This window comes from Mobula hypostoma, chromosome 12 (genome assembly GCF_963921235.1).
Source record: "Mobula hypostoma chromosome 12, sMobHyp1.1, whole genome shotgun sequence".
NCBI lineage: Eukaryota > Metazoa > Chordata > Chondrichthyes > Myliobatiformes > Myliobatidae > Mobula > Mobula hypostoma.
Window position 1 is genome coordinate 20,758,485 of NC_086108.1, and position 22,345 is coordinate 20,780,829.

Here is a 22,345-nt window from a genome sequence, read left to right on the forward strand (position 1 = left end):
GGAAACTTATCCATCCTAATGCATTTTAACAACTCCAACACCTCCTCTCCCTTAATATCAACATGCTCCAGAACATCAACCTCATTCATATTGTCCTCACCGTCATCAAGTTCCCTCTCATTGGTGAATACCAAAGAGAAGTATTCATTGAGGACCTCGCTCACTTCCACAGCCTCCAGGCACATCTTCCCACCTCTATCTCTAATCAGTCTTACTTTCACTCCTGTCATCCTTTTGTTCTTCACATCCATGCACTAGAGGCAATTTATGGTGGCAAATTATCCGATCAATTCACATATTTTGGGACAGAAACATAGAAAACATACAGCACAATACAGGCCCTTCAGCCCACAAAGCTGTGCCGAACCTGTCCCTACCTTAGAAGTACCTAGGCTTTACCCATAGCCCTCTATTTCTGTAAGCTTCATGTACTCATCCAGGAGTCTCTTAAAAGACCCTATCATTTCCACCTCCACCGCCACGGCCGGCAGCCCATTCCACGAATTCACCACTCTCCGCGTAAAAAAACTTACCCCTGACATCTCCTCTGTACCTATTTCCAAGCACCTTTAAAACTATGCCCTCTTGTGCTAGCCATTTCAGCCCTGGGGAAAAGCCTCTGACTATCCACACGATCAATGCCTCTCATTAACTTGTATACCTCTATCAAGTCACCTCTCATCCTCCGTCGCTCCAAGGAGAAAAGGCCGAGTCCACTGAACCTATTCTTATAAGGTATGCTCCCCAATTCAGGCAACATCCTTGTAAATCTCCTCTGCACCCTTTCTATGGTTTCCACACCCTTCCTATAGTGAGGTGACCAGAATTGAGCACAGTACTCCCAAGTGGGGTCTGACCAGGGTGCTATGTAGCTGCAACATTACCTCTCGGCTCTTAAACTCAATCCCTCGATTGATGAAGGCAATGGTGACATGGGAGACCAGAGCAACAGAGGGAGCATGTGTAAGCTCCATGTTCCAGCGTGACTTATTCCACTGGGCTCTGACTCACAGGAGGTTCCAGTTGTATAAATTTTAATTTCTTTGAAGTGACATCATGATCAGAACAGAAACAGAGGTGAAGGGCCTGTTCCTGCATTGTACTGTTCTATTGTGTATTTTTTTTTAAATATTGCTTGGTTAATTCACATGGTTGCTTTTCATTTTAAGTGTGAAAAGAAGATACACTGTATCTAAGCCAACCTTCACCATTTTATTTTTTCATTCGTTAGATGTAGACTTCTGATGACAAAGTCAGCATTATCTGTTTGTAATTTTATTTTCTTGAATGTAGAGATTTAACAGTTCATTTCTAAGGAGTTTTTAGAACTAATCTCTTGGTCTGGAAACACAGAGGGCAGACCAGATAGACATTAGAGAATCAAATGGGAGTTTCACAATAATCTGGCAGTCAAAAACCATCAGGTACAAATACTTGGGGCTTGAACCTTCTGGTTTTACTATTGCTTTCAATCAGCAGTTCTTTTAAATTTTCATGTTCGGCAATTTCAAATGTTATAATTTTTCAGTCAAGCAATGTACTGGCCTGTGCTATTTATAAAGAAAATGTGTTGAGAATATTGAGATCTTTTCTAAATGATATTGCCTTTTTACCTACCATGGGAGTTCTCTGGGGTCATTTTGGTAGCAGTTTACATTCCACCTCAGGCCAATGTCAAGCAGGCTTTGGATGATCTGAGTAATGGGATCAATGTGCACAAAGCAGCACACCCTAATGCCTTTACTATCATTTTGGGAGATTTTAACCAGGGCAGCCTGAAAAAATCACGAAGCAACTACCATCAACAGATCACTTGCAATACCAGAGGAAACAACACACTGGACCATTGCCTACCATGCAATTCCATGCCTACCATGCTATTCCATGCCCTCACTTCAGGAAGTCTGATCACCTAGCTGTACTTATACTGCCCGAGTATATGCAGAGACTGAAGACTGCAGCACCAGTAGTGAGGACCAAGAAGGTATGGACAAGGGAAGCACAGGAGCGCCTACAGGATTGCTTTGAACCAGTGGACTGGACTGTATTCAGTAATTCATCTTCGAACCTGGATGAGTATGCTGCAGTTGTTACTGACTTGATTCCTGTGTGGATGAGTGTGTGCCTACAAAGACTTAGCGTACATTCACAAATCAAAAGCCATGGATGAACCAGGAGGAATGTCGTCTGCTGAAGGCTAGATCTGTAGTATTCAAGTCTGGCAACCGAGGCCTGATCCAGAAAACTAGGTATCACTTGCGGAGGGCTACTTAAGGACAAAGAGACAATTTCAAATGAGGTTAGAGGTGACATCAGATGCACGGCAACTCTGGCAGGGTCTGCAAGACATTACTTCCTACAAAGCGAAACCCAATAGTATGAATGGCAGCGATGCTTCACTACCAGATGAACTCAATGCCTTCTATGCACACTTTGAAAGGGAGAACACAACTACAGCTGTGAAGATCCCTGCTGCACCTGATGACCCTGTGATCTCTGTCTCAGAGGCCGATGTTAGACTGTTTTTAAAGGGAGTGAACCCTCGCAAGGCAGAAGGTCCTGATGGAATACCTGGTAAGGCTCTGAAAATCTGTGCCAACCAACTAGTGGGAGTATTCATGGACGTTTTCAATCTCTCATTGCTATGGGTGGAAGTTCCCACTTGCTTCAAAAAGGCAACAATTATACCAGTGCCTAAGAAGAATACTGTGGGCTGTCTTAATGAATATCGCCTGGTAGCACTCACATTAACAGTGATGAAATGCTTTGAGATTGGTCATGGCTAGACTGACAGCAAGGACCTGAACCCATTGCAATTTGCCTATCGCCACAATAGGTCAATGGCAGACACAATCTCAATGACTCTGTACACAGCTTTAGACCACCTAAACAACACAAACACCTATGCCAGGATGCTGTTCATTGACTATAGCTCAGCATTTAATACCATCATTCCCACAATCCTCATTGAGAAGTTGCAGAACCTGGGCCTCTGTACCTCCCTCTGCAATTGGATCTTCAGTTTCCTAACCAGAAGACCACAGTCTGTGCAGATTGGTGATAACATATCCTCCTCGCTGACGATCAACACTGGCGCACCTCAGGGGTGTGGGCTTAGCCCACTGCTCTACTCTCTCTATACACATGACTGTGTGGCTAGGCATAGCTCAGATACCATCTACAAATTTGCTGACAATACAACCATTGTTGGCAGAACCTCAGGTGGTTATGAGAGGGCGTACAGGAGTGAGATACGCCAACTAGTGGAATGCTGCCGCAGCAACAACCTGGTACTCAACATCAGTAAGACCAAAGAGCTGATTGTGGACTTCAGGAAGGGTAAGACGAAGGAACACATGCAAATCCTCATAGAGGGCTCAGAAGTGGAGAGAGTGAGCAGCTTCAAGTTCCTGGGTGTCAAGATCTCTGAGGATCTAACCTGGTCCCAACATATCGATGTAGCTATAAAGAAGGCAAGACAGCGGCTATACTTTATTAAGTGTTTGAAGAGATTTGGCATGTCAATACACTCAAAAACTTCTATAGTTGTACTGTGGAGAACATTCTGACAGGGTGCATCACTGTCTGGTATGGAGGAGCTACTGCACAGGACCAAAAGAAGCTGCAGAAGGTTGTAAATCTAGTCAGCTCAATCTTGGGCACTGGCGTACAAAGTACCCAGGACACACAGGAGATTAGTGTGCAAACTTAAAGCACACGGTATTGGGGGTAAGGTATTAATGTGGATAGAGAATTGGTTAGCAGACAGGAAGCAAAGAGTGGGAATAAACGGGACCTTTTCAGAATGGCAGGCAGTGACTAGTGGGGTACCGCAAGGCTCAGTACTGGGACCCCAGTTGTTTACAATATATATTAATAACTTGGATAAGGGAATTAAATGCAGCATCTCCAAGTTTGCGGATGACACGAAGCTGGGCGGCAGTGTTAACTGTGAGGAGGATGCTAAAAGGATGCAGGCTGACTTGGATAGGTTAGAGTGGGCAAATTCATGGCAGATGCAATTTAATGTGGATAAATGTTAAGTTATCCACTTTGGTGGCAAAAATAGGAAAACAGATTATTATCTGAATGGTGGCCGATTAGGAAAAGGGGAGGTGCAACGGGACCTGGGTGTCATTATACACCAGTCATTGAAAGTGGGCATGCAGGTACAGCAGGCGGTGAAAAAGGCGAATGGTATGCTGGCATTTATAGCAAGAGGATTCGAGTACAGGAGCAGGGAAGTACTACTGCAGTTGTACAAGGCCTTGGTGAGACCACACCTGGAGTATTGTGTGCAGATTTGGTCCCCTAATCTGAGGAAAGACATCCTTGCCATAGAGGGAGTACAAGGAAAGTTCACCAGATTGATTCCTGGGATGGCAGGACTTTCATATGATGAAAGACTGGATGAACTAGGCTTATACTCGTTGGAATTTAGAAGATTGAGGGGGGGATCTGATTGAAATGTATAAAATCCTAAAGGGATTGGACAGGCTAGATGCAGGAAGATTGTTCCCGATGTTGGGGAAGTCCAGAATGAGGGGTCACAGTTTGAGGATAAAGGGGGAGCCTTTTAGGACCGAGATTAGGAAAAACTTCTTCACACAGAGAGTGGTGAATCTGTGGAATTCTCTGCCACAGGAAATAGTTGAGGCCAGTTCATTGGCTATATTTAAGAGGGAGTTAGATATGGCCCTTGTGGCTAAAGGGATCAGGGGGTATGGAGGGAAGGCTGGTGCAGGGTTCTGAGTTGGATGATCAGCCATGATCATACTGAATGGCGGTGCAGGCTCGAAGGGCCGAATGGCCTACTCCTGCACCTATTTTCTATGTTTCTATCTTTAGGAAGCGGTGTCTCAGCAAGGCAGCGCCCATTATTAAGGGCCTCCAGCAGCCAGGGCATGCCCTTTTCTCACTCTTACCATCAGGTAGGAGGTACAGAAGCCTGAAGGCACACACTCAGCGATTCAGGAATTCCTAAATGGACATTGAAGCTACCTCACTTTTTAAAAAAAAAACAGTATTTCTGTTTTTACACGTTTTTTAAGAATCTATTCAAAATATGTAATTGATTTAACTTATTATTATTATGTTTTGTTTATTTTATTTATTTTTCTCTCTGCTAGATTATGTATTGCATTGAACTGCTGCTGCTAGGTTAACAAATTCACATCATATACTGGTGATAATAAACCTGATTTTGATAGATATAGGAAGCACCATATTCGCATAACCTCCATGTTGGCCACAACAGTGTTCCTCACATTTGCATTCTCAACAGCATCCAATATAAACAAAACGTGTTTCTCTGGGCTTACAAAAATAATTTTGAAACAGAAATTAATCTCCATTTTAAAAATACACTGTAAATCATTTTTAAAACTAGCAAACATTTACTGTAAAAAAAGACAAAAAGCATTGAAGCTGCTTAATTAAATAAAAACAGAAAACACTTGTCGGTTAAGCAGCACATGTGAACTGAAATAACGCTATAATTTTTCTATTAGTTTTACCATAATTCTATTCATTTTAAAAAAGGATATATTCAGGTTACAGGTTAAAGTCCAAAGTCCAGAACTGGGGCAGAGCAAATTTTGGAACCATTTACTGGAATCGTAGTGGTTGATTGCACAAAATTGTTTGCAGAGCAAGGAGTACAGTATCTGTAAAATGGGAGGTTGTTAGAAGTGTAATCTCAAGAGTTCAGGACCTATATGTCCAAGTTAGAGTGAAGGGCTAAGCTGGCCAGGTTAGAAAACACCAGTTGACAAAAGATATTGAGGTTCTGGTTAAGAAAAAGATGGAGGCATATACTGCACATAAGCAACTGTACTCTACTCTAGTGAATTTCTTTATGACTAAAAGTCATGTAGGAGTGCACAAGAGGGAAGTTAGGAGGGCAAAAAGTAGATATGAGAAGAATTTGCAGACAAGTTGAAGCAAAATCCAGGAAAGTTCTTTAAGTATGTAAAGAACAAACGAGTAGGGAGGGAGAGAATGGGTCCCCTTAAAAACAGCATGGTTTTCTGTGTGTGAAACCAAAGACTATTGGTGAGATTCTTAATATTTCTCTTCAATTTTTACTATGGTGAAAAAGAAGCAAGTTAAGGAAATAGGGGAAATGAGCTGTGTTGTGTTCGGCTACATTAAATGGAGATATAACCCCTGGACCTGACCTGGTGCCTTTTCAGACTTTGAGACGCTAGAGAGAAGAAAAATAAATCACAGAGGCCCTGTTCTTACAAAGATTTTTACTACTTCTCTAGTCACAAGTGATGTGTACAGGAGAGTGGCTCATATAGTATCATTATTTAAAAATAGGGAGCAAAGTCAAGCCATCTACAGACCAGTGATTCTGACATTGGCGGTAGATAAATTGCTGGAGCAGGATTTTGAGGGACAGGATCTACCAACATTTAGAGAGCTAGTCTGATTCAGGACAGTCAGCACAATTTAGTGTGCAGGAAGTTGTCTCCAAAGAGAGTAGATGAGGGTAGAGTAGTAAATGTTGTCTATATGAACTTTAGGAAGGCCTCTGACAAGCTCACTAGCAAGCTACGTTGGAAGGTTAAATCACATCGGAAATCATTTATAATCGGCTCAATGGTATGGAGTAGAGGGTGATGGTCAAGGGTAATGGAGCTCTGTGTCTAGTGGTGTGCTCTAAGTGTTAGTGCTGGGACCGCTGTCATTTGTAATTTATATAAATGATTTGCATGTGAATGTACAAGGCATGCTTAGTAACTTTGTGTATGATGTTATAATAGCTGGTATTATGGATAGAATAGAAGTTATAAAAATTACAGGTTGATTTGTAATCAGCTACGTAGGTGGATTGCAGATTGGTAAACCCTTTAAATCCAGATAAATGTGAGGTATTGTATTTTGGGAGATCAAACCAGGGTAGGACTGATACAATGAATGGTAGGAATACAGGGAATGTTATGAATTAAGGAGACCTAGGACTGCAAGTGTATGGTTTACTGATAGCAGTGTCACAGATACATAGGGTAGTGAAAAGGTATGGCAGACCAACCTTCATCAATCAGGGCACTGAGTTAGGAGGTTATGATGCAGTTATAACCAGTAGGCTAGATAAGGGAGATGCAGTGGATGTTGTATGTTTGGATTTTCAGAAGGCCTTTGACAAGGTGCCACACATGAGGCCACTTAATAAGAGCCCATGGAATTACGAGAAAGTTACATACGTGGATAGAGCGTTGGCTGATTGGCAGGGAACAGAGAGTGGGAATAAAGGGATCCTATTCTGGTTGGCTGCCGGTTACCAGTGGTGTTCCATAGGGGTCCATGTTGGGGCCGCTTCTTTTTACATTGTACATCAACAATTTGGATTATGGAATAGATGGTTTGTAGCTAAGTTTGCTGACGATACAAAGATAGGTGGAGGGGCCGGTAGTGCTGAGGAAATGGAGAGTCTGCAGAGAGACTTGGATAGATTGGAAGAATGGGCAAAGAAGTGGCAAATGAAATACAACGTTGGCAAGTGTATGGTTATGCACTTTGGCAGAAGAAATAAACGGGCAGACTATTATTTAAATGGGGAAAGAATTCAAAGTTCTGAGATGCAATGGGACTTGGGACTCCTCGTACAGGATACCCTTAAGGTTAACCTCCAGGTTGAGTCGGTAGTGAAGAAGGCAAATGCAATGTTGGCATTCATTTCTAGAGGAATAGAGTATAGGAGCAGGGATGTGATGTTGAGGCTCTATAAGGCACCGGTGAGTACTTGGAGTACTGTGGGCAGTTTTGTTCTCCTTATTTATGAAAGGATGTGCTGACGTTGGAGAGGGTACAGAGAAGATTCACTAGAATGATTCCGGGAATGAGAGGGTTAACACATGAGGAACATTTGTCTGTTCTTGGACTGTATTCCTTGGAGTTTCGAAGAATGAGGGAAGACCTCATAGAAACATTTCGAATGTTGAAAGGCATGGACAGAGTGGATGTGGCAAAGTTGTTTTCCATGATGGGGGAGTCTAGTATGAGAGGGCATGACTTAAGGATTGAAGAGCGCCCATTCAGAACAGAAATGTGAAGAATTTTTTTAGAGGGTGGTGAATCTAAGGAATTTGTTGCCACGGGCAGCAATGGAGGCCAAGTCATTGGGTGCATTTAAGGCAGAGATTGATAGGTATCTGAGTAGTCAGGACATCAAAGGTTATGGTGAGAAGGCGGGGGAGTGGGACTAAATGGGAGAATGGATCAGCTCATGATAAAATGGCAGAGCAGGCTCGATGGGCTGAATGGCTGACTTCTGCTCCTTTGTCTTACGGTCTTATGGTCTATACAAGACATTGGTGAGGCTGCACTTGGGAGTGTTGAGTACAGTTTTGGTCACATTGTTACAGCAAAGATATCATTAAACTAGAAAGAGTGCAGAAAAGAGTTATCAGGATGTTGCTTGGACTTGGCCCAAACTACAAGGAGAGATTGTATAAACTATTCTCTGGAATTTAGGAGATTGAGGGATGATAGAGGCATCATTTGGGGCATAGACAGGGTGGAGCACAGTCTTTCCTCAGAGAGAGGATGCTAGAAACATGATGGCATATGATTAAGATCAGAAGCAAGAGATTTAAAAGTGAAATCAGGAGCAGCTTATCATGCAAAGGGCGGTGTATACTTGAAATGAGCTCCCAGAAATAGTGGATGAGGCGAGCTTATTTGCAACATTTAAAAGCCTTCTCAATACGTATATGGATGGGAGGGGTTTAGAGGTCTATGGGTCATATATAGGCAAAATGGGACTAGCTCACTGGATAACACAGTCAGCATGGACAGGTTGAACTGAATTCTGCTGATCCTGATTCTATTTCATTCATAACTTTTCATTACTTTATACTTTATTGTCACCAAACAATTGATACTGGAACGTACAATCACAGCAATATTTGATTCTGTGTTTTGCGCTCCCTGGAGTACAAATCGATAGTAAATATTAAAAATTTAAATTATAAATCATAAATAGAAAATGGAAAGTAAGGTAGTGCAAAAAAACCAAGAGGCAGGCCTGGATATTTGGAGGGTATGGACCAGATCGGGGTCAGGATCCGTTCAGCAGTCTTATCACAGTTGGAAAGAAGCTGTTCCCAAATCTGGCTGTATGATTCTTCAAGCTCCTGAGCCTTCTCCCGGAGGGAAGAGGGACGAAAAGTGTGTTGGCTGGGTGGGTCGTGTCCTCGATTATCCTGGCCGCACTGCTCCAACAGCAGTGGTGTAAAGTGAGTCCAAGGACGGAAGATTGGTTTGTGTGATATGCTGGGCTGTGTTCACGACCTTCTGCAGCTTCTTCCGGTCTTGGACAGGACAACTTTCATACTAGGTTGTGATGCACCTTAGAAGAATGCTTTCTACGGTGCATCTAGTCATAGTCATAATCATACTTTATTGATCCCTGGGGAGATTGGTTTTCGTTACAGTTGCACCATAAATAATTAAATAGTAATAAAACCATAAATAGTTAAATAGTAATATGTAAATTATGCCAGGAAATAAGTCCAGGACCAGCCTATTGGCTCAGGGTATCTGACCCTCCAAGGGAGGAGTTGTAAAGCTTGATGGCCACCTGCAGGAATGACTACCTACGACGCTTTGTGTTGCATCTTGGTGGAATGAGTCTCCGGTTGAATGTACTCCTGTGCCCAACCAGTACATTATGTAGTGGATGGGAGACATTGTCCAAGATGGCATGCAACTTGGACAGCATCCTCTTTTCAGACACCACCGTCAGAGAGTCCAGTTCCATCCCCACAACATCACTGGCCTTACGAATGAGTTTGTTGATTCTGTTGGTGTCTGCTACCCTCAGCCTGCTGCCCCAGCACACAACCACAAACATGATCGCACTGGCCACCACAGACTTGTAGAACATCCTCAGCATTGTCCAGCAGATGTTAAAGGACCTCAGTCTCCTCAGGAAACAGAAATCTATAAAAATTAGTGAGGGTCAAAATTTCTTTAGCTTTCTCAGGAAGTAATGGCGCTGGTGAGCCTTCTTGGCAGTGGACTCTGCTTGGTTGGACCAAGTCATGTCATTTGTGATATTGACCCCGAGGAACTTAAAGCTTTTGACCTGTTCCACTTGTGCACGACCGATGTAAATGGGGTCGTGCGGTCCGCTACTCCTTCTGAAGTCAACAGCCAATTCCTTCGTCTTGCTGACGTTGAGGGATAGTTTATTGTCTTTGCACCATGCCACCAGGTTCTTAATTTCCTCTCTGTACTCAGACTCATCATTACCCGAGATATGGCCTACAATTGTGGTGTCATCAGCAAACTTATATATTGAGTTCGATGGAAACTTGGCTACACAATCATGGGTGTACAGTGAGTACAGCAGGGGGCTGAGTACACAGCCTTGTGGGGCACCGGTGCTCAGAGTGATTGTAGAGGAGAGCTTGTCCCCTATTTTTACAGCCTGTGTCCTGTCTGGGAGGAAGTTGAAGATCCAGCTACAGATCTGAGTGCTAAGGCCCAGGTTCCGGAGCTTAGAAATCAGTTTATTTGTTATGATTGTATTAAAGGCAGAGCTGTATCAATGAAAAGGAGCCTTACATATGTGTCTTTATTCTCCAGGTGTTCTAGGGAGGAATGTAGGGCCAGAGGGATGGCATCTGCCGTTGACCTGCTGCTCTGGTTGGTGAATTGCAAAGTGTCGAGGTTGACTGGTAGGCTGGGATTGATGTGTGCCATAACCAATCACTCGAAGCACTTCATAGCAATTGATGTCAGAGCCACAGGTCGATAGTCGTTCAGGCATGCCACCTTGCTCTTCTTCGACACCGGGATTATCGTTGCCTTCTTAAAACATGAGGGGATCTTAGACTGAAGCAAGGAGCAGTTGAAGATGTCAGCAAACACTCCAGCTAGCTCGCTTGCACAGGCCCGGAGAACCCATCCTGGGATGCCATCTGGACCCGTCGCCTTCCTTGAATTTATCTTCAGGAAGGCCCTTCTAACATCCTCCTTGGTGACGATGAATCTCGATGCCACCAGGTTCGGTTCATCCGGAGGGAGCGGGACGCTCATTAGAACAGAAACAGTTAGAAAATAAGCATGTTCTGAGTTGCAGAAAAGGGGAGAGGGTTGGAGAGAACAGAGATAGACGTCAAGAGACTAAAATTACATACAAGTGGTAGCGAAAAATAAAGTAATTTTAGAACTGCAGGATACAAATCATTGCAATTCCTGACAATATCCAAAAGGCCAGTTCTGACACAAACTGTAGAGGTTGGTAATCTGAAATTGTTAAATTCAATATTAAACTCGCCTGTATGCTGTGGTTCTTGATGCAAGCAATGCTTTAGCTCATCAATTGTGTCTTCTGTTTGATTTAACATGGTCACCTATTGTACCTCTGCACAAACAACTGAAAATGACATCCCCCTGCTCTGTTTGCTTCTGTTTTATTATTTACAGTTTTAGTTAATGATATCTGTACTACTCCAGAAGTTGAGATTGGAATTCTAAATTTTACATGGGATGCCCAGCATGGGTTCTGAAGTTTGACAGGCAGTTTGTGAGTAACAACAGAAACTGCAACTTTGTAGTATTTAGACTATTTCAGCTTTCCTGTAATTATTATTTTTCACATAATTGCACACATTTTTTAATCAATTGTTTTATTTCCAGTCACACATTTATTCTTTTAACTATTGTCACCACTAGGGGGCTGCTGCCCAATCTATTCCACTGACAAATGTAGTCTGTTGTCCACATGTGTATTTTGAAAGCACACAAAGAATTATAAATTTTAAAGCAAGATATAAATTCTACGCGGTTGACATTTATTGCCAGCATGGAATCTTAACTATTTAGCAAAAAATCAAATAGGGTTTTTCATGTCTTTTTGTCTTTTTATTAGTTAGTGAATATAAATTCAGGAAATATAATAAATTTGGAATTGAAGTCAATTCTCAAGTTAAAGCTTTCATTAGAGCTACCAGATTATTTGATGAGTGGTTCACAACATAATATCCTTATTCAGTCTAGCCAATATGTAACTCCTGTATCACATTAATTTCCCATAAGGAAGTAAATAATGAAAAAAATAAAGCCTTATAAACTCTAACTTATCATTCTAGATTAAAAAAAAACACAAATTAAAATTCTCACTCTGCAGCAGTGGGATTCAAATTAATGTCTCCATATGCTAGTCTTCTGGATAGAAGCCAGTATCCTAATCCTGTAGAACCACACTTAGATGGCATAATTTTGGTCAGAAATCTTCCTATGGAATATTTTAATTTCCCTCACTGAGAACATTTTGTCATTCCAGACTAAACACCACTGACCACATCCTCAAATAATTTGAGTTAGATTTCTAATTTACATTTAACTCTGCAGAATAAATATTAGCAGAAAAAGAAATTGCTTTCCAGTAAGTTACTGGTGATGTTACCTTACAGTATTTCCTTCCAAAAGACTAACAAACAAAATATTTAGCAATCTGTTGCAAAAGTACACTAGCATCTACTCTATAAAGCAGAAAACAACATCAGTATCCACAAAAACAAGACAAAGGCATTGAGTGTAAGAGTTGGGATGTTATGTTGCAGTTGGTGAGGCCATACTTGTGTATTGCAGAGTTTTAATTAGTCAGTTATAGGAAAGACACAATTAAGCTGGAAAGAATGCAGAGAAGATTTATAAGAATGCTGTCAGGACTATATTACTGTACCTTACTATATTACTCTTTGACTCAAGCGTCTGAGTTATGTAGAGAAATTAGGTAAGCTAGGACACGAGGGGTGACTTTATACAGGTATAAAATCATGAGGGGCATACAGAGGGTGTATGCACACAGTCTTTTTCTCCCGGAGAAGGAGAATCAAATATGTGAGGTTTAGGTTTAAGGTGAGAAGGGAAAAATTTAAAGGGGTGGTGAGTATATTTAATAGACTCCCAGAGACAGTAGTTGAGGCGGATACAATAACAACATTTATAACGTCAGGAAAGGTTGAGGGATGTTGGCTAAACATGGGCAAATGGGACTAGCTTTGAATGGGCATCTTAGCTGGCATGGACAAGTTGGACCAAAGGGCTATTTCTGTTCTGCGTGACTCTTAATCCAAACCTACCACTATATTAGTCTCATACATCAAGGTTGCTGGTGAACGCAGCAGGCCAAGCAGCATCTATAGGAAGAGGTGCAGTCGACGTTTCAGGCCGAGACCCTTCATCAGGACTAACTGAAGGAAGAGTTTATCCTCATATTAGTCTATCCTCATCAGCATCATGCAAGCTGGTGTCAATAAACCTCCTCATCAATGGTCATTCTGGCTTCTCTCTAATGCTTAGGTTCCATCATTAGATTCTGCTTAAATATTGACTTCAATTTTGTGAATGCAGCAAATAGGAAAGCTGATAGGAAATAAGGACAAATATCACCACAGACTGGCTTGCCTAGTGCAAATTAAGATAACTGTGAATAACCGTGAGTATTGGAAAGCAATCGTTCTTAGTGCCTGACCCCTGCTCTTCAGCTTTTTCATTGATGACATTATCATCATTGAATTCCCTCATCATCAACTGCTGGATGTCATTATTTACCAGAAACTTGAACAAAGCCACTGGTATGGTGGAGAAAGCACAATCAATGCTAGGCATTTTACAGTGGGTGACCCATGATCCAAAATGACTTTTCACCACCTAAAAGACAGAAATCAGGTACATGTAAATATATTCTTCACACTTGCCTGAGAGTGCTACTTCAATGACACAAGATACTCAGCATCATCTAAGACATCATTCCCTCTCAGATACTGCTCAACATTGAACCCTGGTTTCTAAAGCCACAGAGCAACAGGTTTAAATGTTTCTTAACTGTCATGTCGAAATGCACTGACCATTTCCAGTGAACTGTTGTTAAATCTGATCATGTGTGAAGACACAGTGCCTTGACATTAATGGTATAGGCAAACAGACATTGCATGGTAAATACTAGATGTAAAAACTAAACTTGATCCAATTAATCGATTATGCCAACAGTTTTACCCATCATGGGTTAGTTCTCAAAGTGTGCTTTCTCAAAAATTTGAAGGTTTAAATCTTGAGATGGTTTAAATGAGCAGAAAGTGAGTTGAGAACAGAATAAATCTTAAACTGGAAAAGATTTATGTCAATATTTTTAAGAAAAATAAAAAGCAGACATAGAACATTCACATTAATGCACTCAACTTCACATTTTTATTCTGGCATAATATAGAAAGCATAGCCTTGTGATCATTTTTCGAATGGCAATTCCAACTGCATGTTATAATTTCTAAGTCATTGATGTTTCATTCCATTCAAAAGTGCGTGCACGCTTAGAAAGACTAAACAGCAATTCATATTTTTTTAAATGATGAAAGGAGTTAAATGAGAAAAGACAGACTCAGGAAATATCAAATTTTGACAAAATTACAATCAAACCCTTCACATCGATACTTTGTCCTTTAGTGGATTCAGTTTAAAATGAGGTTAAATCTCAAGATCTGGATATTCATTTATGATATGAGTAAACCCCTTGGTCAGCGAAAGAAGTCAATGTTGTTTTGATTGTTGGTTCTAGTATTTTCCCACATTTCCCATCAATGGCAACCACAATTTGATATGGATTGGATGCCATGTGAACTAACTCTAATAGTTAAGAATCACTACCTTTATGAATATGTTACTCTGTAATTCTTTCACTAATATTTTTCTTGGATGTATTCTCTGCAATTCTGTGTACTAAAACCAACAGTTAAAAAAACAAGCAATAAAATATTAAGTCTGTGTATTTTTTTCATGAAGGTGAGTCAAGATGTGCTGACATGCAAACTACCAACTCTGAATTTAAGGTTAAAAAACAATTTTATATCCTTAAACAGCATGGAATACTTGTTCTTGCTGAGTAAACTGAGCAAAATACAATGATATAATTTTCAGATAGTAAGAAATGGAAAAGCTTACCCAGATATATGTAATTAGTGATCATTATCCCTTTACACAGGTCCATGGAAGGACTGCTACCATGTTCGACAGACTGGATATGCAAACAGTGGCATGTATTTAATCAAACCAGAAGGCACAGAGAAACTAATCCAAGTCTGGTGTGACCATAGCCATGATCAGGGGGGCTGGACAGTCATCCAGCGTAGGGTTGATGGGGCAGTCAATTTCTTCAGGAACTGGGATAACTACAAGGTAAATATTTTCAAAATTTTGTTCACATTTATCCTGGAAATACAAGCTCAAGGTGAGTGACAACACACTTGAGCATTCATGATGACATATTTATGCTAGATTTGGGCAAGGTATTGTACAATGCACAGTTTCCACATCGAAAGTAAGCCATTCTGCAGCTGCAGACAACCTTGCTTTTCTCAAATGGCAAAGGTTTTTTTCAAAATTCTATGCACGCAGATATTGACATGCCAGTGGAAACTAAATCAAAGGCTTCCAGAGGTACTCTAACAACCAAATGATGGAGAGCTCCATGGCCACAGACTAGTTTTTTTTTAAATATTTGTGCTGGCATCAGAAATGTTAAGCTTTAAAAGCCAACCTCTCCAAATTTCAGATGCACCAATTGAGATGCACATTTTTGTGTTGCATGACCCGTGGGAACCATTTTCAGGCTTCAGTTTGAAAACTGTGCTATGCAGCATTTTATTTTTGGAGAGATTGAAATCATAGTCTTGTAATTTAGGACAACTCTTTAAAGTGTGTTTGTCACATATTTTCCAATGTTAGCATGTTCACAGATTTCTCTGAAACTGCAATTAATATAATAGTCAAAAAGCTTTTTCTTTTAAAAGTTATTCATAGGAATGTGGGTATTGATGACATGGCGTATCATCCACAATTAATTACCTTTAAATAATTGAAGATGGCACCTCAAGGTGTTTCTACAATGGATTCAGCTAAATGGTCCAAGGATTTTCACTTAGCAAAGATGAAGGAGCAGACATGCATTTCAAATTTTAGAGTAGTGTGTGGCTTGGGGCAGAACTTGCAGGTGATGGCATTGCCTGTGGCCAGGTAACAAAGGCTACTGTTGAGAGAGTTTGTTGAAGTAGCCTAGGCAAGTTTCATACTGAAGTTATGCTTAAAATTTGCCAAAAAGAACTGTGAATTCCTGTTTTCTCTGCAGTACAATAGCAGAAACTACAACAATGCAGGAAATTATCCTCATTCAGATTCAGTTTATCAAAGTAGCTGTAATCTCATTGATAACAGTAAAAAAAAACGTTTAACTTCAGAACAAAGACTGCATAGAATTCCAACTGACATGATATAATTAGTGGAACGAACATCATGCGTGGGTCAAAAGGATACAACTCCATTAAATCACAGGTACGTATAGGTCATATAACCACACAGAGTTCTACTAGATGTGGTTAGCTCAAAACCACCTGCTAAAATGTACAATGAGTTTTGGTCCTGTTAGCCAAACCACTTACAAGTCAGACATCCCAAGTCCCGTATAAAAGGAGAATAATCAAACCGCTTGCCAACAACCATGAGTTCCAGTAATTCCTCAGCCAAGCCACTAGATTCAAACATACTGTCATGAAAAATCAAAGTGCAAAGAACTTGTATAGCACACTCATGAAAGCAAGTGCATGTTGAAGTGCTGTTATTCAAGGCAAAGGATTTAAGTAAACAAAAAATGTAAAGCTAAAACTGTTCAGATAACCACACAAGATACTGCTGGCAGAAAGAACTTGACATGGTACTACACCAAGTCATACTGGTAGAAAAAACAATTCTAAAGGATATTTTTCATGCTGACCATGTGATCTCTTAACACTAAATTTTCTTCTAATGAAAGCCCTGTTTAGGCACTGCAGATTACTGATTTTTCTGAATAAATTCCTGCATTGTTTATCCAAGTTATAAGTCTCCATATTACAGAAGTTAAAACTTCAAATTGGTTTATTACTGTCACATGTACTGAGGTACAGTTGAAAAATATGTCCTGTATACTGTTCATACAGATCAGTTCATTACAACAGTTCACTGAAGTGGGACTGTTAAAAAAAAAAATAGATTGCAGAATAAAGTGTTACAGTCAGAAAGGAAGTACAGTGCAAATAACCTATGAAGTCCAAATCCATAACAAAGTAGAAAGTAAGGTCAAGAGCCCACCTTACCATATTAGGGAACCATTCAATAACAAGATAGAAGTTGTTCCACTTGAGCCTGGTGAAAGTGCTTTCAAAGCTTTTATATCTCCTGACCATGGGAGTGGGGAAGGGGGAAGAGAGAATGTCCAGGGTGGGTGGCATTTATGATAATGCTCGCTGCTTTAACAAGCCAATGAGAAGTGTACAGAATCCAGAGCCCATGGAGTAGAGGTTGGTTTCATGATACTCTGTGTCATGTCTACAACTCTCTGCAGGTTCTTGCAGTCACAGGCAGGGAAGTTGCCATATCAAGCCATGGTGCCCCCTTATAGGATGATTTTTATGATACATCAATGAAAGTGGTGGGGGAGGGTCGAAGGAGACATGGGAAATTCCTTTAGCTTCCTGAGGAAATACAGGCACTGGTAAATGTTTTTGACCATGGCATCAATGTGGCAATTGGTGACGTTCAGTCCCAGGAACTGGAAGCTCTCAAGCCTCTTGTTCTCAGCACTGTTGATGTAAACAAGAGCATGTGGACCATCCCCATTCTTGACGTCAATGACCAGCTCTTTTGTTTTCCTGACACTCAGGGGAAAAGTTATTTCATGATACCATGTCATAAGGCTCTGCATTGCCTTCTTGTATGCTGTCTTGTCTTAATTTGAAATATGGCTAAATTGGTATCATCTGCAAACTAGTAGAATCTATAGTGTAGCTGGAGTTAGAGCAGAATCTGACTTGACCATACAGTCTTGAGTATATAGGATTAGAGTTGGGGGGCGGGGGCTGAGGACACAGCTTTAGAGGGCACCAATGCTGAAAAGAATCATAGTGGAGCAGTTATCGTCTATCATTACTGAGTGTGGTCTATTGGTCAGTTGCAAAGGGAGATGTTGAGTCCCAACTCTACAAGTTTGGAGATGTGTTGGCTTGGAATTGTAGTACTAAAGAGAGAGCTGAAGTCAATAAGCAAGTCTAGCATAGGCATTTTTACTCTCCAGATGCTCCAGAGATGAGTGCACAACCAGGGAGATGGTACCTGCTATAGACCTTTACAGTAGTAGGCAAATTGTGGTGGATTGAGGCTGTCCAGGAGGCTGCAGTTAATACGTGCCATGACCAGCCTCTCAATGCACTTCGTGATAGTAGATAACTGCTGTCTTATGACTCTGATATTAGGCATTTTACCTTGTTATTCTTAAGTAATGGGACAATATAGTGGTCTTCTTGAAGCAGGTGGAAACCTAAGACTGAAGTAGGGAGAGGTTAAAAATGACAGCAAATATTCCTACCACCAATTGATCAGTGTAGGATCTAATGACGCAACCGGGGACATCTTCCAGGCCTGATGCTCTTTATACGGGTTCATTCTCTGGAAGAGTGATCATACCTCTGCAACGGTGACTGTGGTTTCTGGTGCTTAGGGAAGGGATGTGCTGTCATCAGCAATGCTGTCCGACTTCATTCTGTAGACTGTTATAACATGCAAGCCCTACCACAAATGACGGCTGCTCTGGGACTTGACTTTGAATTGGTATCAGATCCTTCAGTCCAAACAATTCAGTTATTAACCTAATTTGAAATGTAATATAACATAATTTACAAGAATTTCAGAATATCTATTGACAAGATTCAGCATAGTAGACTGGTCCAGAATGTTAAGGCACAAGGTATCTGAGGCAAGTTAGAGAGTCATAGAGCACTACAGCCAAACTATCTTGCTGCCTAGTTTAAGTCCATACCCCTCCATATTCCTCCCAGCCATACAAAGTTTTTCACTATACTTTAGCATTTGCGACAATAATCAACAAATTTACTAGTTATTTTGCTAGTCCATGCTGGTTGTTTTGCACAAAACATACCCTATCCTACCGAACCTTCATGCAGAGCCAAGTTGTACACACTTGGTTGTTCATTAAAGATAAAATGCATTATTTGCAGTTAGTAATGCATGGATATCACTAGTACAGCTGATGGTTATTTTCTTAACATTCTTTTTAAAAATTACGTATCACATTGATTTAATGCAAATCCTTGTTAATGATGGCTCCATGAAGGTGATCATTAGACCAAAAGACCATAAGACATAGGAGCAGATTTAGGCCATTTGACCCATCGAGACTGCTCTGCCTTTCAATCATTGCTGATCCTTTCTCCCCCTCCTCAGCCCCAGCCCCTTGCCTTCTTCCTGTAAACTTCGATGCCGTGGCCAATCAAGAGCCTATCAGTCTCCACTTTAAATACACCCAGTGACCTGGCCTTCACAGCTATGGTAACGAATGCCACAAATTTACCACCCTCTGGCTAAAGAAATATCTCCAATATCTGTTTTAAATGGATGTCCCTCTATCGTAAGGCTGTGCCCACTTTCCTAGACTCCTCCACAAGGGGAAACATCCTTTCCACATCTACTCTGTCTAGGCCTTTCAACATTCAAAAGGTTTCAATAAGATCCCCACCTCATCCTTCTAAATTCCAGTGAATACAGGCCCAGAGCCATCAAACATTCCTCATATGATAACCCTTTTATTCCCAGAATTGTCCTTGTGAACCTCCTCTAAAACCCCTCCAATGCCAGCACATCTTTTCTTTGATAAGGAACCCAAAATTGCTGACATTGTCCTATCTTCTCCTGTGTCACCAAGTACTACATAACCTCATACTTAACAATTGATTCCAACATCTTCCCAAGCACTGAGATCAGGCTAACTAGTCTATAATTTCCTTTCTGCTGCCTCCCTTCTTTCTTAAAGAGTGGAGTGACATTTGCAATTTTCCCATCCTTTGGAACCATGCCAGAGTCCAATGATTCTTGAAAGAATATTACTTATGCCTCCACAATCTCTACCTTTGCCTCTTTCAGAATCCTAGGGTGCTGTTCATTTGATCCAGGTGAATTATGCACCTTTAGATCTTTCGGCTTTTTGAGTATCTTCTCCCTTATAATTGTAACAGCACTCATTTCTCTTCCCTCACACCCTTCAACACCTGGCACACTGCTAGTGTCTTCCACAGTGAAGACTGATGCAAAATACTCACTTAGTTCATTTGCCATCTCGTTGTCCCCTATTATTATTTCTCCGGCTTCAATTTCTAGCTGTCCTATATCCACTATCATCTCTCTTATTTTTTTATACACTTAAAAAAGCTTTTCTATCCACCTTAATATTGTTTGCCAGCTTGTTTTCATACTTCATCTTTTCAGTCCTAATGATTCTTTTAGGTGCTTTCTGTAGATTTTTAAAAGCTTCCCAATCCTCTATCTTCCCACTAATTTTTGCTTTATTGTGTGCCCTCCCTTTAGCTTTTACATTAACTTTGACTTCCCTTATCAGCAACAGCTGTACTATTTTGCCATTTGAGTATTTTACTCTGATTCTGGAATACATTCATCCTGCACCTTCCTTATTTTTTTTCCAGAAACTCAAGTCATTAATTATTATATTGATTTGATTTCTATTCCCATTTAAAATATAAGGCCCCAGACTAGAGCATTTATTTAATTTTCTGCAGACAGCAGATCGCAGGATAATTGCTCATAGAGAGTAACAGGCCAGATTCAAAAGGTGAACGGGGCCTGTAGGGACTTCCTGCAGAACATTTGGGTCATTAGGCACTTGACAAGGACCAATATAAAAAAGTTCGGTTTAAGCAGAGTGTACATTGTTGAAGTAGGCCAGGGTTAGTGTGGAGATTTAAGGCTTTGGCTCAAGGGAGTTTGGCAAGGAGAAAAGGTTAAAGTAAGTTTCAAGTAAGTTTCTTTCTTTCATATTGGACAGTTAAAGCAATAGGATTGATAGCCAGGACAGTGGAATGCTCCTCTTGTGGAATGAGGGGAGACAGGGTGACTACACCTACAAAAAGTGCATCCAGCTGCAGCTTCTTACAGACTCTGTTAGGGAACTGGAGCTAGAGCTGTATGAACTCCAGATCAAGGAGGTTGACTGATAGGAGATAGTTATACTTAAGTTGCAGGACACCAGTAACTGGGTGACTGTCAGGAGGAAAGGGGTTAGGCATCAAGTGTAGGATACCCCCGTAGCCATTCCCCTTAATAACAAATATATTATTTTTGATAATATTGGATTCGGGGGGCGGGGTTGCTAGCAGTGGAAAGTCATGGCAGCCATGTCTCAGCCACAGTCTGGCTGTGTGACTCAGAAGGGAAACAGAATCAGAATCAGATTTGATATCGGAGGATGAGAGGTGATCTGACAGAGGTGTATAAGATGATGAGAGGCATTGATCGTGTGGATCGTCAGAGGCTTTCTCGCAGGGCTAAAATGGCTGCCACAAGAGGACACAGGTTTAAGGTGCTGGGGAGTAGGTACAGAGATGTCAGGGGTAAGTTTTTTTACTCAGAGAGTGGTGAGTGCGTGGAATGGGCTGCCGACAACGGTGGTGGAGGTGGATACGATAGGGTCCCTTAACAGACTTTTGGATAGGTACATGAAGCTTAGAAAAATCGAGGGCTATAGGTAAGCCTAGTAATTCCTAAGGTAGGGACATGCTCGGCACAACTCTGTGGGCCAAAAGGCCTGTATTGTGCTGTAGGGTTTCTATCACTGGCACACGTCATGAAATTTGTTGCTTTGTAGCAGTAGTACACTGCAATACATAATCGTTTTAAAAACTATAAATTACAATACGAAATATATATTAAAAATTAAGTAAATAAGTCGCGCAAACAGAAAGCAAACAAGTAGTGAGGTGGTGTTCATGGGCTCATATCTATTCAGAAATCTGATGGCGAAGGTGAAGAATTGGTTCGTGAAACGTTGCGTGTGTGTCTTCAGGCTCCTGTACATCCTCCTTGATGGTAGCAATGAGAAGAGGCCATGTTCTGAGTGATAGGGGATCCTTAATGATGGATACTGCCTTCTTAAGGTATCATCTTATAGGTGTCCTCGATGCTGGGGAGGTTAGTACCTACGTTGGATCTGGCTGAATATACAACTTCCTTCAGCTTTTTCCGATCTCGTTCAAAGCCCTCCACCCCCCATACCAGTCAGTGATGCAACCAGTCAGAATGCACTTCAAGTTACACATGTAGAAATTTGCAAGTCTTTGGTGACATTCCAAGTCTCCTCAAACTTCTATTGAAATATACCCACTGTAGTGCCTTCTTTGTAATTGCATCAATATGTTGGACCCAGGATAGATCTTCAGAGATGCTGCCACCCAAGAACTTGAAATTGTTCACCCTTTCCACTGCTGATATCCCA

The 22,345-nt window shown here is 41.1% G+C and overlaps 2 protein-coding genes across 10 annotated transcripts in view; one reads left to right on the plus strand and one right to left on the minus strand.

Annotated features, from left to right (window-relative positions):
• ralgps2 (Ral GEF with PH domain and SH3 binding motif 2) overlaps positions 1-22,345 on the minus strand; it is a 566,060-nt gene that overhangs the window by 239,424 nt on the left and 304,291 nt on the right. The window lies entirely within an intron of this gene.
• The window catches only part of angptl1a (angiopoietin-like 1a), a 111,864-nt gene that overhangs the window by 55,251 nt on the left and 34,268 nt on the right, over positions 1-22,345 (plus strand). Inside the window, exon 3 of the mRNA XM_063063728.1 lies at positions 14,999-15,192. Coding sequence (XP_062919798.1) covers positions 14,999-15,192 — 194 coding nt within the window. The remainder of the gene's footprint in view (positions 1-14,998; positions 15,193-22,345) is intronic.